Here is a 16,549-nt window from a genome sequence, read left to right on the forward strand (position 1 = left end):
TTGATTATATGCACTTCATTTTTATTTGACCAGGCAGGATTGCTTGTGTATTTTTAATTTGTTTTACTGTGCATTGTAGCTGATAATGAATGTGTTACATGCAGTTGGGCCTAGATTCTTTCTGTTTGGGTTTCTTTTGCAATTCCCCATCACTGCAATAAAGACAGTTTGTACAAATAATATGGCGTGTTATATTGGCAGTACCAGTATGCAAAAATGGGAATCCATTTTGTAACGATAGATATTTGCAAACTGGACGAAAGGTTAAGGCCAAGATTCAATCAGATCAAGCGTTAATCGGCGATAGCCGACACCCACACAGTTGATGTTTTGGCGGTGTCGAAGGAGTAACTGCTGTCAAATCGGTGAGCAGCTGCTCTTGATCATTGTCCCACTCGAGTTAGACGTTCAGAACAAGGAAGTGTATATCTATAAATAATGATGCTCAAAATCATTAAACAAAATTAGGATTTCTACCAGCCTAATCGAGGTGTAGATTACATCTCACGTTCTAGTGTTTGTTACTTGTAAACAAGGCTGCATGGAATTAATCTTAATGCGACTCTGTGCAGCCAATGGCAATGTCCGCTTTAGGTATAATGCCAGGAGCTGCTTGTGGATCTCACAGCTCTAACACAGTTCTACCTCAGACACCGCCAAAACAACCACTATGTGGATGTTGGCTAAAGCGGATCTGAATGAGTAGAGCCCCTTTATTATAAGTATGGTTGTAAGATCAGATACTCACTCACTTTTTAGTTCCCTACATTTATCTATGTATTACTGGCCCAAGGGCGTCTGAGAAAGTACATACGGATTTACATGTATATACATAGACACACATTTGTTTAAGGTATGGCTCACGCCATGTCACATTGGTAGGTAGAATATTAAATAGCTAACCAGGAGGGAAAATCGGGCGTGCAAGGTCCAAGGGGTTTTAAATATTTATGTTTCATATATTTATGTTACATACTACTGTACTGTTGGAGCTAGGAACACAAGCATTTCGCTACACCGGCAATAACATCTGCTAAATATGTGTGTGACAAATAACATTTGATTTGATTTTAACCATTTGTATTGGCCACAGTTGGCTTTACTTAAAACCTATTCAATGATTTATTTACAGTTGACTCATAAAGCATGAACATAAAGAAGCTCATACCCTGCATTCTACCAACCTGGTTTGCTCACCTCCATCAAAAATGATTGGTTGTATTTCCAGAAAGCTCAATTCCAAATGATTCACTCCACCCTTTACCCTATCCCTTGGCATCTCATATATTTCTGATAAAGGATGGATGGTTAAAGAGTTTCAAGATAAACAGGATAATAAATCCTTTCGTTTTCATGCTATTAAAACTTGAGGTTCTTCGGGATATGGAAATGTATGTTCTCACCTCTACCTATATCTTGACCAAGATGAAATACTATATTGCACCTATAACAGGGTATAGAATGAACCAACGCCTTACAGCTGCAAAACAACCATCACCAATTAATAACTCATAAATTAGAATGATCAAATTATGATTTTCAATGAACATATCAATCCCTTTTAAATCAATGCAATGTTGCAACCCTTGACTAGGAGTCAAGGTGAATCATGCCAGGTTGGAGAAAAGCGACTCCTTTCTCTCATTCCTTCCTTCACCTGCTATCTTTCCATCTACTTCCTCATTGTTGGGCTGTACTGCAGTAGACTCATGGCCAGACTGGTGACTTCTTCCCAGGGAATGGTTCATTTGTCCAGGCTGTGTGTGCGGGAGTTGACTGGGCCGAAAGACTCCCTGGAGTTGGTCTGTGAGGCAAGAATACAAATGAAGTTACTGTCTCTGGATCGTAAACAGTCAAATATGCACACATGCAAGTTCCGATTCTTAAATTATTTGTTACCTTTATTATTATTTTTTTTTATTTTTTAACATTTTTTTAAAAATCTGTGTTGTTGGTTAAGGGCTTGTAAGTAAACATTTCACTATGAGGTCGACTGTTGTATTCGGCGCATGTAACAAATGTAATTTGATTTGATTTGACATGCACAAAGAAACACACACACACACACACACACACACACACACACACACACACACACACACACACACACACACACACACACACACACACACACACACACACACACACACACACACACATGCCTTTCTTCTACACGAACGCACAGCTACACACACCTGCTTACAGTACACCACATGCACAACCATACAGCAAACACACTCACACATCCAGTACACGTCCCCAGAGTATCAAATAACAGAGACACTGACCTTAACAGTCATCCAGTCAGAAATGATGTCTACAGACTCGGAGTGGGCGGTGTCTCTCGCTCTGAACGCAAAGTTGTCTGGACCAGCAGGGTTTCCCTGTCTAGGCTCACAGGGGTCGAGCTCAGGGGCGACCTCAGGGTTTCCATAACTACTGCTTCCAAACACAAGGTCCAGGTCTAACAGGTTGCTTTCAGTTGCCATGGTTTGTACTGTTCCTAATGGGTCAGACACTGTAGGATTGTTACAGTCTGACTCAGCAACACTGTTGGCTCTGCTGAGTTCCAGACCTAGGAGGTCCATTGTTGCAGTATTACTGGGGTCTGAACTATAATGGTCCATTGATGCTGCGTTACTGAAATCAAAGCTAAAGGGGTCCCGTTTGGTTCTGTTATTGTTGTCTTTAAGGTTGTTACCATCACCGCTGTGTAAGTCGACAATAGCTTGGTTGTCAGTCTCAAAACTTACGAGTTTGAAACCATAGGGGTCAAATGTGTCTTGGTTGGTGGCATGAGGCTTTTGTCCAAACTCGTAAGGGTCGAACTTGTCTTGGGTCTCAGGTTGAACGGTAGGCTCAAATTCATACAGATCAAATGAGGCTTGGTTGTCGGCCTCTTCATCGCTGAGTTCAGTGCCAAAAGGATCCAGAATCTCTTCACTGTGGTGTTCAGGGCTGAGTTTGAATCCATAGTTGTACGAAGTTTGACTACTGGGTTCATAGTTCAGCTCGAGACTGTTGCTGAAGCTGAATTTACTGTTGTGTTCAGCTGAGCTGATAAGAGGGTCCATCCCGATAGCACTGTCCAGCTCTGAATCAGCTGAGCGGTTGGAAGGACCTGGATCACAGCGTTCAGCTTTGGGAGTGTATGGCTCTTCTACAAGGACAGCTGACCCTTTGAGGCGTCTAGGTGGACGGACCGGGCGGATGGGCACAGGAGGGCTGGGTTCAGGAAGGTCGCATCCACCTGTTCCGGCAGGTTCTGAGTCACAGGCCTGAATCCCAACAGGGTAGCTGAGTTCCAAAGAGTCACACACAACGTCAAAGCCAACCTGTATAGATCCAAGAGTGATGTCAATCTCTTCTATGTCGGAAGGTGGGGATACTGCGTTGATATTAAACTCGTATCCATTAGGGTCCGATTCGGTGGATAAATTGGGCCCGGCAGCCCAGGTGTTGGCCCGGGATGATTCACTGAAGGGTTGGCGTCCCAAAGCTAAGCCGGGTTCATCTGCGTCATCTAATTCAGTGTCCAAAGAACAGGTTTGAGCTGTGTAGATGGGCTTGAAACCCAAGCGTTCGGTCATGATCAAGGTTTTGGGCTCAACGAAGGAGAGTTCAACAGTGTCCGTGTGAACAGTGTCCAGATCCTCCCTGCTGTAACTTATTTCTATGTCACTAGATTCATCCTCGTCGGGGAACTCGGACTCAAAGCACTGGGTGCCGGTAGAGGCTTTGTTTTCAGGGCAGGAGAGGCTGTTGTCTGTGTCCTCGTTAAATCCAGGTTCCAGGCAGGCAGGGGTGTCTGGGAAAGGGTCAGTGGATGGATATGGCTCCTCTGTCCCCTCTGGAAAGAGGATGTCTGCAGCAAAGGGGTCCGTGCCTTTGAACGGGTCATCATCTAGGAGAAAGGATCAGTCACAACAGAATTAGAGGTCTGGATAATGCTGTAGCATATCATCATCAATCAATCATATTGTCAAAGTTTTATATATGAATGTCACTCACCAGATTTATCTGTATTGGCAAAGAAGTCGTCATCTTTGAAAAGGTCATCTGCAAATAAAAAATTATCACCATCATCGTCATCATTATCATCACAAGCATCATCATCTTCAGTATCACTACAACAACCATCATCATCACCACCACCATCAGCTTCATTATCATAATCACTGTTGTCATAATCACTACCACCACCCCCAATATCATCATCATCATCATCATCATCATCATCATCATCATCATCATCATCATCATCATCATCATCATCAACATCATCTTTAGCTGTACCATGATCATTGTCAAAGCATATGGAAGAGAGAACAGATGCTCACGTTCAGATTCACAGTGAATGAAGGGGTCGGGGTGGTAGAAGTCTAGATCTTCGACTGCTATGCTACTGGTGGATCGTGTCTGGGAAATTTTCTCTTCCTCCACTTTCTCTTCCTCTTCTCCCTTAAAATCTATCTGCTAAAGAGGTATAGGATAAACCTTTCTCACAGATGAAGGAAGTTTTCTTCATACATCCAGCATACACTATAGTGCTTTCCTGCAGTTAAATGACCTAGTGGCCTCATGGGTGGAATGTTATTCATATTTTTCATAATTTCGTAATTAATAAACATTATTTTAAAAAATCTGGTGTTTTTATGTCAAACAGTGTTGTTGTAGTTCAGTCCTCTGTGATGTATATAAAGTGTACTGTTGTGATGCAAACTCAAAATGTAATACATTTCAACTCTATATCTGACATAGTACAGGTGTCTTCTCTTTTAAGCCCATAACATGTATGTGAGGTGTAGACTTTCGTTTCAAAGTAGATTTGTTTAAGACTACCAAGAAACACTCTGTGTGACCCTGATACAGCCCAGTGCAGTGAAAGATTAATTTAGTAATTTGCCAGTCTCTCCAATAGATTATTGGTTTACAAAACTTTACTGAGTTGGTAGCCATACCTTTGGTGTGCTTGGTACAGGTGTCTCCTCCTCCTCTTCTTGTGTATAAGACAATCCGTCCTTAGCGCGAGCTGCGCACCCAAGGTTTGCCTGTGAGAAGAGAGAATAGCCAAAATTCAGGCTATCCCAAATTGTATGGTTATGATGGACATCATGTGGGATTTAAACCCAATTGTATGACACATACCAGGATTTCAGCGTAGACAGGCAGTGATTGGCTCCTGCCCCATGACCTGGCTGGTACATCGGGTACATCCAGAGTTCCGTCCTCTGTCCTGAGGCTGCTGGGAGATGTGTCGTTTGACTCCACTTGCTGGTGGTCTGGCAGTGTTGCATCTCCCGTCCGCTCACTCCTCAGTGTACTGAACGTCTGCTCCTCCTAATCCACAGCAGACATCAACGAAAGCCACTATTCGTCGAATACATATGATACATCTCAGAGAAGTCTATATATGTGTTAGCTTTGCCCGGAACGGGAAGAGATGGAGGGAAGCTTTATGCTCCACTTGGCTTGGGGAAGGCCAAGTAAGTAAGTGGTTGGCCCTAAGTGCCAGACACACAGCTGTTGAAAGACACTATGCTTGTCTATCCAGTAACACAGACCTTTTTAAATCTCTGAACCAACCAGACAGTTATCTGTTTAAAGATGATCTCTGGTACATCATCAGCAAACAAAATAAATCCAGCTGATATTAAATATTGGTCTACTACAATTTGAAGGCTTTTACAACTTGAAGGCTTTTCTCTAAAGTCGCAGTATGATTAAAAGGAGCAAATATCAACATGGAGGATTAATGGCACACATAATGGATCAATGTGACCAGCCTCTTCACCTTCCAGTTCCACAGGGGGTTTTGAGCTTGTCTGCATGGTGCAGCTGCCAAGACAACATAGATCAATACACTGGAGGCATGATGAAGGCTACACATGAATCACCTGTCAGCAGGGGACTGAAATGACACAGAATCACCACGACCACCTGCTGGTCTGACTGAACCATTTTATATTAGTAGTGTCATGTAACTGGGGTGGTTTGGAACCTTGCTCCTGTAATGAGAACCTTTGCCTGAGACCTGAAGCTTTGCTCAGCGCGCTAACACAGTCGCAGGAGACCTGGGTAACACAGTCGCAGGAGACCTTGAACCCCAGTCTATCACACGCATATAGCCTGATTACACAGGCGGTTGGGAGGACGGGCTCATAGTAATGGCTGGAACGGAATAAATGGAATTGTATCAAAGACATCAAACACATAGCTTCCATGTGTTTGAAACCATTCCATTCATTCCATTCCATTATTTATTATGGGCCATCCTCCCCTCACCAGCCTCCTGTGATACCATAGTCTCATATTCGCTCTGCATCTTGGCATTCTAGGAGAACCCTAGAAGCCTGGCAAGCGAGACTATCTTATTAGCTACTGCTATCAGGCTTCCAGCTGCCATGTGTGGAGTACAGCAGGAGACACAGTGGCAGGAAAAATCTGAGGCTTTGGTCCAATTCGCTTAATGGGCTTTTCAACCTTGAATGCTCTCTTGAATTCTCTCCCTTGTGACCATAGCCCAGGGCATGTATGCTGTCTTATGTGACCACTGTCCCTTTTCAAAACTGCAAGACTGGATTATTGACTGGATACATGAAAGACCAGCCTGTCGGAAGGCTGTCATCAATCAAGTGCTTCTATAGCAATCATTTTGAAGAACAATTCATTGAGTTCATAACCAGAGTGGGACATATAAAGACATACCCACCTGTAAAATCTCCTCGTATGATTGGCTGATGGACTCCTCCAGAGGAATGGTGCGCTCACCCGCCTCCTCCACCTTCCCCTGGGCCTTTCTGACCTCCATCTTCAGCTGTTTGAGTTTCCTCCTGGCCCTGGCCAGCTCCCGCTCATACTCCTCCACCTTTGTCTCCCTGGCCACCTCCTCCGCCTGCAAGGACAGGATCTGTATTGGGAAGAGTAGGGACAGGGGACAAAGGAGGAGAGCAGGAGTAGACAGCAGAGTCAGAGGGACCTAACTTCGGAGCCGTGAAGGGTAGCAAGAATCATTTGCATGAATCAAATCTTTATTCATTTGAAGATTGGAGAAGAGGTCTGAACTGACCATAAACCAACCAAGTCTGTCTATAGTTGGTAAATGTCTTTATTGTTCAGTGACTCACCATCACAGCATAGATGACTGCATACAAATGACAAAACATGCAAAAAACATTCACTGATAGAAATGATCATCATGCATAAAAATAGTTATTTCTTATGTTTTATTCAGTAACAGTAGTCATAGCAGCTGTCATCTCTGTGTGTGTCTGACCTGCTGGCTCTCCTGGACGCACTCCAGCCTGGTCAGTTTGAGTTGCTCCTCCAGTTCCACCCTGTGCTGCTCCAGCTTCTCCAGGGTTTCCTCCAGCTCCTGGCGGTCGCCCCGCTGCTCCTGCAGCTCAATGACTTCCTGCTGCACTGCATCCTGCAGGTCCTGGTGGGGTGGAACACACAGGCAGGTGTAGGGAGGGATGGATGGAAGTATGGATGGAGTGGAGGGATGAAGAGTAGGAGAGAGTGATGGAGGGACAGCAGGGAGAGTTGAAGTAGTGAGAGAATGGAGGGATGGAAAGAACGGAATGACATGTAGAGAGGGAATGGAGAGAGAGAAAAAGAGAGAAGGAGAGTTAAAAAAAAGGGATAGATGGAGTAGGCAGCAAAGACAGAGAAAGGAGGGAGGGGAGAAAGAGAGACAGGGAGAGAGATAGAGAGAGAGAGAGAGAGAGAGAGAGAGAGAGAGAGAGAGAGAGAGAGAGAGAGAAGATATCAGTAGTTACTGAAAAGCTGAGGAAATAGAGGCTAGAGACAGATAACTATGCAAAGTCCCTTTCACTGCAGAAATAAAGCTTACTTGAGGCGATCCTTTTCCATTAATTTTACAAAGCAGTATCAAACGTGATCTCCATTCTAAAAAGAGGAATGACTAGAAAATAAACCGGCGGGAGGGAAAACTGCCAAGAAAAGGGAGGTGAGCAGAAATAGAAAGGGCAAGGGCAGTCGGAAGGAGAGGAGGGTAGTGCGAGAAAGAGAGAGAGAGAGGCACTTCAGACTTTACTAAAAATTATCAAGGGCTCTACACGCATGAGTATTCTGATAATGAGCTTCTCAATACACTAGAATAAGAGGTGTTATGAATGACAATGTGCTGTACTAACACAGATAAATCACTTTATATTCACAGGCACTATCAACACTTCAACCTCTGGCGTGTCACACTTTGAGGGTTCTATTTTCAGACTAAAGACTAAAGAGCTATGTAGTATATTTATAACTACTGAAAGAAGTAGAGCTGAGAGAAAATCTCACTGTAGTGACTTAGACCTGTACTGTATATGCCACTAGAGAGCTGCTTCACTCAGGCACAATATGCACAGCTCATCCTGACAGTTGGCTAATGTCTGGAAAGGATTTCAGCCCTTCTGCTCAAGGCCCTAAGAGTTGAGGGGAAGTTAATTAACTTGAGTAACCTTCACAATGCTACGATGCATCTATCATGCATTTACTACCATGTATGCATGTAGAAGCAGTTAATTCTGCACTGTGACGTTTGGAAAAAAATGGTGTTTGAACAAATACAAAGTTATTTTACAAACAACAAATTAACAACAGACTTTCAGCATGCTTATAGGGAAGGGCACTCAACACTGACACAGCTGACTGATGATTGGCTGAAAGAAATTGATAGTAAGAAGATTGTGTGAGCTGTTTTGTTAGACTTCAGTGCAGCTTTTGATGTCATTGATCATAACCTATTTCTGAAAAAACGTAGGTGTTATGGATTTGCATCCTCTGCCTTATTATGGATTGAGAGTTACCTATCTAATAGAACAGTGTTTTTGTTAATGGAAGTCTCTCTCATGCTAATTCAGTTGTGTGTGGTGTACCACAGGGCAGCCGGCTAGGGCCGTTATTGTTTTCTGTTTTACAAATGACCTTCCACTGACCTTGAATAAAGCCTGTGTCTATGTACACTGATGACTCAACAGTATACATGTCGGCTGCAACAGTTAAAAAAAAAACGGATTCACTTAACATAGAGCTCCAGTCAGTTTTAGAATGGGTAACTAGCAATAGGCTGGTGCTAAATATTTCAGAAACTAAAAGCATTATTTTGGGGACAAATCACTCGCTCAATGCTAAACATTTAGATCTATTATTGAATAATGTAGCTATTGAGCAAGTTGAAGAGACTAAACTGCTGGGTGTAAGCTTAGTTAGCAAGCTTTCATGGTCAAAACATAAAGACTCAATGGTTGCTAAAATGGGAAGAGGTCTGTCCATTATAGGGCATTGCTCTGCCTTCTTGACATCTCAGTTGACCAGACAGGTCCTACAGGCACTAGTTTTGTCGCACCTGGACTACTGCTCACTCTGCCACCCCAGGTAACTCAAGGCAGCAATAAAACCAGTTTAAAAAAACAGATAAAACAACACCTTACTGCACAAAGAGAACTGTGAAGAGACAGAGCTATTTTCAAATCGAATCCAATTTTATTTATCACATGCGCCAATACAACAGTGAAATAGTTACTTTACAAGCCCATATCCAACAATGCAGTTTTAAGAAAATCAAAAAAAAAGTAAGAGATAAGAATAACAAATAATTAAAGAGCAGCAGTAAATAACAATAGCGGGGCTATATACAGGGGGTACCGGTACAGAGTCAACGTCAATGTGTGGGGGCGCCGGTGTCGAGGTAATATGTATATGTAGGTAGAGTTATTAAAGTGACTATGCATAGATGATAATAGCAGAGAGTAGCAGCGGCGCATCAGGGGAGGGGGAGGCAATGCAAATAATCTGGCTATAGACATTTGATTAGCTGTTAAGGAGTCTTATGGCTTGGGGGTAGAAACTATATAGGAGCCTCTTGGACCTAGACTTGGTGCTCCGGTACCGCTTGCCATGTGATAGCAGAAAGAACAGTCTATGACTAGGGTGGCTGGAGTCTTTGACCATTTTTAGGGCCTTCCTCTGGCACCGCCTGGATGGCAGGACTATGGTGTTGAACGCTGAGCTGTAGTCAATGAATAGCATTCTCACATAGGTGGTCCTTTTGTCCAGGTGTGAAAGGGCAGTGTGGACTGCAATAGAGATTACATCATCTGTGGATCTGTTGGTGCGGTATGCAAGTTGTAGTGGGTCTAGGGTTTCTGGGATAATGGTGTTGATGTGAGCCATGACCAGCCTTTCAAATCATTTCATGTCTACAGACGTGAGTGCTACGGGTCTGTAGTCATTTATATATATTGTAATTTTCATTGCACTATGTATTATACCTAGATATTGTGTGCATGTACTGATATGTAGACTATGTGTGACGTTTTAAGTGTATGTATTTCAGTCCTTGACGAATAATGTTCTGTAATATTTATTATGTCATGTTTCATATGGACGCCAGGAAGAATAGCTGATGCTTTGCAACAGCTAATGGGGATCCTAATAAATACCAAAAACACCAAATAGATTGCAGCTATTTGACAGGAGAAAACCCAGTGGATCAGGGACTATATTCAGAAATGACCTAATCCTAGTTAAGCACTCCTTTTTTAATACGGGCACAGTAGCATAGACATCTGCAACAATAATCTTTTTTAATAATACCACTAGAGAGATAGGAAATCAGTTTTTGGTGAGATCATATCTGGGCCACCTCTCGGAAATTAGAGATATGCTGTTGCTGGGGGATATAGAGCTCCATACCAGGTTATTGCTGGGTTACAAAAATAAAATATCATACATCACAATGTCATCCCAGCAGGCAGCGGTGCACTGAAAGCGTTCAAAGTGTATAGTGGTTAACATAATGGTCTTTCCTATGATGCTGAAGAACACCAGTAGATATGATCTCTGTTCTAATGGCCTGATAGTACTGTGTATGCATTTGGCTCTGAAATACAGAGATAGCCTTCTCTAAAAACTGGCAATAAGAAATGCGTAAAGGAAAATGGAATCTGCTCATTAAAGGCTACTGATTTCCCGAAGGAATACAAATACCTGCACTTTAATCTCTGCACTGTCACGATTGTTGTATGAGTGAGACCAAGGCGCAGCGTGAAGAGTTCCACATATTTTTAAGGAACTGAAACTCAACAAAACAACAACCAAACAAACCTTGAAGCTACAAGTGTGCACACAGGCACCTACATTTACATTTACATTTAAGTCATTTAGCAGACGCTCTTATCCAGAGCGACTTACAAATTGGTGCAAACACCTATGACAACCAGTGGAACAGCCACTTGCATCTAAATCTTGTTGGGGGGGAGTGAGAAGGATTACTTACCCTTACTTACCCTATCCTAGGTATTCCTTGAAGAGGTGGGGTTTCAGGTGTCTCCGGAAGGTGGTGATTGACTCCGCTGTCCTGGCGTCGTGAGGGAGTTTGTTCCACCATTGGGGGGCCAGAGCAGCGAACAGTTTTGACTGGGCTGAGCGGGAACTGTACTTCCTCAGTGGTAGGGAGGCGAGCAGGCCAGAGGTGGATGAACGCAGTGCCCTTGTTTGGGTGTAGGGCCTGATCAGGGCCTGGAGGTACTGAGGTGCCGTTCCCCTCACAGCTCCGTAGGCGAGCACCATGGTCTTGTAGCGGATGCGAGCTTCAACTGGAAGCCAGTGGAGAGAGCGGAGGAGCGGGGTGACGTGAGAGAACTTGGGAAGGTTGAACACCAGACGGGCTGCGGCGTTCTGGATGAGTTGTAGGGGTTTAATGGCACAGGCAGGGAGCCCAGCCAACAGCGAGTTGCAGTAGTCAAGACGGGAGATGACAAGTGCCTGGATTAGGACCTGCGCCGCTTCCTGTGTGAGGCAGGGTCGTACTCTGCGGATGTTGTAGAGCATGAACCTACAGGAACGGGACACCGCCTTGATGTTAGTTGAGAACGTCAGGGTGTTGTCCAGGATCACGCCAAGGTTCTTAGCGCTCTGGGAGGAGGACACAATGGAGTTGTCAACCGTGATGGCGAGATCATGGAACGGGCAGTCCTTCCCCGGGAGGAAGAGGAGCTCCGTCTTGCTGAGGTTCAGCTTGAGGTGGTGATCCGTCATCCACACTGATATGTCTGCCAGACATGCAGAGATGCGATTCGCCACCTGGTCATCAGAAGGGGGAAAGGAGAAGATTAATTGTGTGTCGTCTGCATAGCAATGATAGGAGAGACCATGTGAGGTTATGACAGAGCCAAGTGACTTGGTGTATAGCGAGAATAAGAGAGGGCCTAGAACAGAGCCCTGGGGACACCAGTGGTGAGAGCGCGTGGTGAGGAGACAGATTCTCGCCACGCCACCTGGTAGGAGCGACCTGTCAGGTAGGACGCAATCCAAGCGTGGGCTGCGCCGGAGATGCCCAACTCGGAGAGGGTGGAGAGGAGGATCTGATGGTTCACAGTATCGAAGGCAGCCGATAGGTCTAGAAGGATGAGAGCAGAGGAGAGAGAGTTAGCTTTAGCAGTGCGGAGCGCCTCCGTGATACAGAGAAGAGCAGTCTCAGTTGAATGACTAGTCTTGAAACCTGACTGATTTGGATCAAGAAGGTCATTCTGAGAGAGATAGCGGTAGAGCTGGCCAAGGACGGCACGCTCAAGAGTTTTGGAGAGAAAAGAGAGAAGGGATACTGGTCTGTAGTTGTTGACATCGGAGGGATCGAGTGTAGGTTTTTTCAGAAGGGGTGCAACTCTCGCTCTCTTGAAGACGGGAGGGACGTAGCCAGCGGTCAGGGATGAGTTGATGAGCGAGGTGAGGTAAGGGAGAAGGTCTCCGGAAATGGTCTGGAGAAGAGAGGAGGGGATAGGGTCAAGCGGACAGGTTGTTGGGCGGCCGGCCGTCACAAGACGCGAGATTTCATCTGGAGAGAGAGGGGAGAAAGAGGTCAGAGCATAGGGTAGGGCAGTGTGAGCAGAACCAGCGGTGTCGTTTGACTTAGCAAACGAGGATCGGATGTCATCGACCTTCTTTTCAAAATGGTTGACGAAGTCATCTGCAGAGAGGGAGGAGGGGGGAGGATTCAGGAGGGAGGAGAAGGTGGCAAAGAGCTTCCTAGGGTTAGAGGCAGATGCTTGGAATTTAGAATGGTAGAAAGTGGCTTTAGCAGCAGAGACAGAGGAGGAAAATGTAGAGAGGAGGGAGTGAAAGGATGCCAGGTCCGCAGGGAGGCGAGTTTTCCTCCATTTCCGCTCGGCTGCCCGGAGCCCTGTTCCTACTTGTAGACAAGATCCCACACCGGAAAGTGGCAAAAAGGGCCATACAATATCAGGCCAACATAGACATACAAAACCCCTAGACATACAAAAAACCCTAGACATACAAAAACCCAGGGTACCCACCCTAGTCACACCCTGACCTAACCAAAATATATAGAAAAACAGAGATATCTAAGTGACAGCACCCCCCCCACACACACAGGTGCGGACTCCCGGCCGCAAACTTGAACCTATAGAGGAGGGTCCGGGTGGGCATCTACCCTCGGTGGCGGCTCCGGTTCTGGACACAGTCCCCGCTCCCTACACTGATCCCTCCGCTTCTTTGGAACCGGACCATGGATCGTTGTCGGAGGAACCGGACCATGGATCGTTGTCGGAGGAACCGGACCATGGATCGTTGTCGGAGGAACCGGACCATGGTTCATCGCCGGAATGCTCAGATCTTTTGCACCTTGCCTATGTCGTTCGGACATCACTCATCCATATATTTATATGTACATATTCCCATTCACCCCTTTAGATTTGTGTGTACTAGGTAGTTGTTAGGAAATTGTTTGATTACTTGTGAGACATTACTGCACTGTCGGAACTAGAAGCACAAGCATTACGCTAAATTCGCATTAACATCTGCTAACCATGTGTATGTGACCAATAATATTTGATTTAATTTGATTTGGTAGGGCGTCATTGTAAATAAGAATTTGTTCTTAAATGACTTGGCAAGTTAAATAAAAAATTACTAATAAAATGTGTGGTGCCATTTGTAAAGCCATCCCCTTGGGCAAAAACGTGTTGAATCAACGTTGTTTCCACGTCATTTCAACCCAAACAATCTAAGTGATGACGTTGAATCAACATGGGAAACTAACTGAATTTACAGTGTCATCAACATAAGGGCATTTTGTTATTTTAACCTAAATCCAATGACATGGTGACATTTGTTGTTCATTTCACATTGAATTCACGTTAGTTGACAACTCAATCAAATGTAAATCAAAATTAGACGTTGAACTGATATCTGTGTCCAGTGGGAGGTGTCTTGATCATTCCAGGAGAATATAATCAGGCTCGCACATATCACATACAACTTATGCAGTGAAACATGAGAGCACATGCACAGACTCATGCACACACCTTCACACGCACGCATCACACACAGACACACATTCAAACGCACACGAACACACACACATTCAAATGCACATGCACTTTCACACACACACACACATACACATTCAAACACACACACACACACACACACACACACACACACACACACACACACACACACACACACACACACACACACACACACACACACACACACACACACACACACACACACACACACACACACACACACAGATGACAATATAAGAAACGTGCAGCCTTACTTTGATTTCTCCAGTCTTCTGAATGACACCCTGGTCCTGTTCCACAAAGTCCTGGTCCCTGGGGGACCGGCAGAGAAGACAGGAATGTTTGACGGGGGCTGCACCTAACCATCCTCCCTTTCCTCCATCTCCACCTCCCCCTTCCCTCTTCCCCATCCTCCATCGCCACTCCATCCATTCTCTTTAGTATGTCAGTCAAACAGACATAGCATATGGAACCAGAGGCAGGCTGTCCGTGAACACGTGTGTGTGTGTGTGCGTGCGTGCGTGCGTGCGTACGTGCGTGCGTGCGTGCGTGCGTGCATGCGTGCATGCGTGTGTGTGTGTCACCAAGAAGCAAAAGAGGGAGGGAGAAGGGGAGAGAGAGTGAGAATATACCAACTGAGCATGTGCAAAGGGGTTGCGTGTAAAGTCAGAGAGGGAGGGAGGGATGAGAAGGATGAGAGAAGAAGGAGAGGACATGAAAGAGAGGTGCAGTCGTATTTCCAGGGAAGACATAAAAAGCTTGCCCATCCTTGACAGGAGAATGAACTACCTCTTCCTCCTCTTCTCACACCGTAATTCTCCTCCTACCATACCTGATTTAGCACCGTGAAAGGTTAACAATCATAAGAAATAATGGGAATGTGCCATTCCTCAAGGACATGCTGTTCCTTAACCATTTCCATGACACCGAATGTATCTGTCATTGCAGAGTTCATATCACAGTGCTGTGTTACACTTAACCCCGCTGTCTCTCTATGCCAATGACTGTTTTCTCCAAGCTGCAGTATGGGCCATGCCTATGTGCTGTGACTTTTGAATTTGAAGCCTAACTACCAGGTGAACATCTCAGGGCTCAGAGGGCTGTAGTAAAATAGCCTTGTTTGAGAATGACTGTAATATAAATAGGACTGCAGTGTTAATGCAACACTATTGGCTCACCTGATGACTCTCAACAATTTTTCAGTTCAATACAATACAGTTCTTTGAAAGAGTTTAAACATTTGGCCCAATGCAAATTCTACACTGCAACTTTTCTTTAATATAGTATACAGTAGGCTTATATAAAAGATCATCATAAATGGCAGGTTTCCAAAAAAGAATACAATGTGCAGTTAAAAGGCTATCCATTAGCCTACTATAAATGTGCATCCTATTAATATTTTTGTGATGGTCAAGAATTCCATTTTAGAATTTCCTTAATTCCAGTCAATTTTAAATTAACCAATTGCTGTCTGTCTGTCTAAAATACATGTTATTGCTGGTGTACGTCCGTGAATTGCATGCATTGACCAGCTACTGTACATTGAGAAGAGGTGAAACACTCGCTGCTTTATTGCCTCTTACTGGCCATTCATAAAAAAGCATCCCTTCAAAAATTATATTACTGAAATTGCATAGATGGGTCAGAAATGAACACGAACTCACTCTATTGTGGATGATGGGTCAATGTATGTAGGCCTACAAGGACATTTTCGTTAACTAAGCATTTCCTAATCCATTATCGTTACCAACCTCTCACTGCAGGGTGCCCGTTGCCTTGGCGTCCGCAAGCAATCCAGTACAAAACGCATCATCTCTGCGGTACTCGCTCTCCCATCGCATCCCCAGGTACCCGACTAGATCTAGGCTGCGGTCCAGTGCACAAGGTGGGATCCTAAAGCGATTATCCGATTAGGTTTGGCTAGTTCGGTTATCTACCTTGAAATAACCGTGGTCGACTCTGTTTTCAAGTAAACTGGCGCTGCTCCTACATTTGACCATTTATCCTTGCCTCTTCAGACTCCATCATTGAGAGGTACAGTAGCTGCTGTTTCATCACGTGGGGGAGTCAACCCTTGAGACTGGATGAGTTCAGAGGCGCCGTACAAACATAATTGATTTTCGCTGAATGTTGGTGATACAAATATGCACTTTGTAGTGACAGTGGATGCAATAGAATAAATTAAACTGTGTGCCTTTCTCATTATC

General features: G+C 44.6%; 1 protein-coding gene across 1 annotated transcript; it reads right to left on the minus strand.

The window, feature by feature from the left end:
* Positions 1-26: 26 nt before the first annotated feature.
* Positions 27-16,471, minus strand: LOC118394562 (uncharacterized). Its single transcript, XM_035787855.2, has 10 exons — positions 16,094-16,471; positions 14,597-14,654; positions 7,277-7,438; positions 6,713-6,910; positions 5,149-5,340; positions 4,962-5,051; positions 4,341-4,476; positions 4,012-4,059; positions 2,289-3,904; positions 27-1,804 (listed from the first exon to the last, which is right to left on the minus strand). Exons 1-10 carry the CDS (start codon positions 16,153-16,155, stop codon positions 1,745-1,747), a joined length of 2,622 nt encoding a protein of 873 aa, XP_035643748.1. The 5' UTR covers positions 16,156-16,471; the 3' UTR covers positions 27-1,744.
* Positions 16,472-16,549: the final 78 nt, after the last annotated feature.

Source organism: Oncorhynchus keta, chromosome 15, assembly GCF_023373465.1.
Source record: "Oncorhynchus keta strain PuntledgeMale-10-30-2019 chromosome 15, Oket_V2, whole genome shotgun sequence".
Lineage (NCBI taxonomy): Eukaryota > Metazoa > Chordata > Actinopteri > Salmoniformes > Salmonidae > Oncorhynchus > Oncorhynchus keta.

Bases quoted from the DNA above. Each gene is read 5' to 3' on its own strand.
- LOC118394562 (XM_035787855.2), bottom strand. From the start codon at position 16,155: ATGATGCGTTTTGTACTGGATTGCTTGCGGACGCCAAGGCAACGGGCA. The intron at 14,655-16,093 runs GTTGGTAACGAT...CCGGTCCCCCAG, and splicing joins CGGGCACCCTGCAGTGAGAG to GGACCAGGACTTTGTGGAAC. The intron at 7,439-14,596 runs GTAAGGCTGCAC...CCACCCCACCAG, and splicing joins AGAAGACTGGAGAAATCAAA to GACCTGCAGGATGCAGTGCA.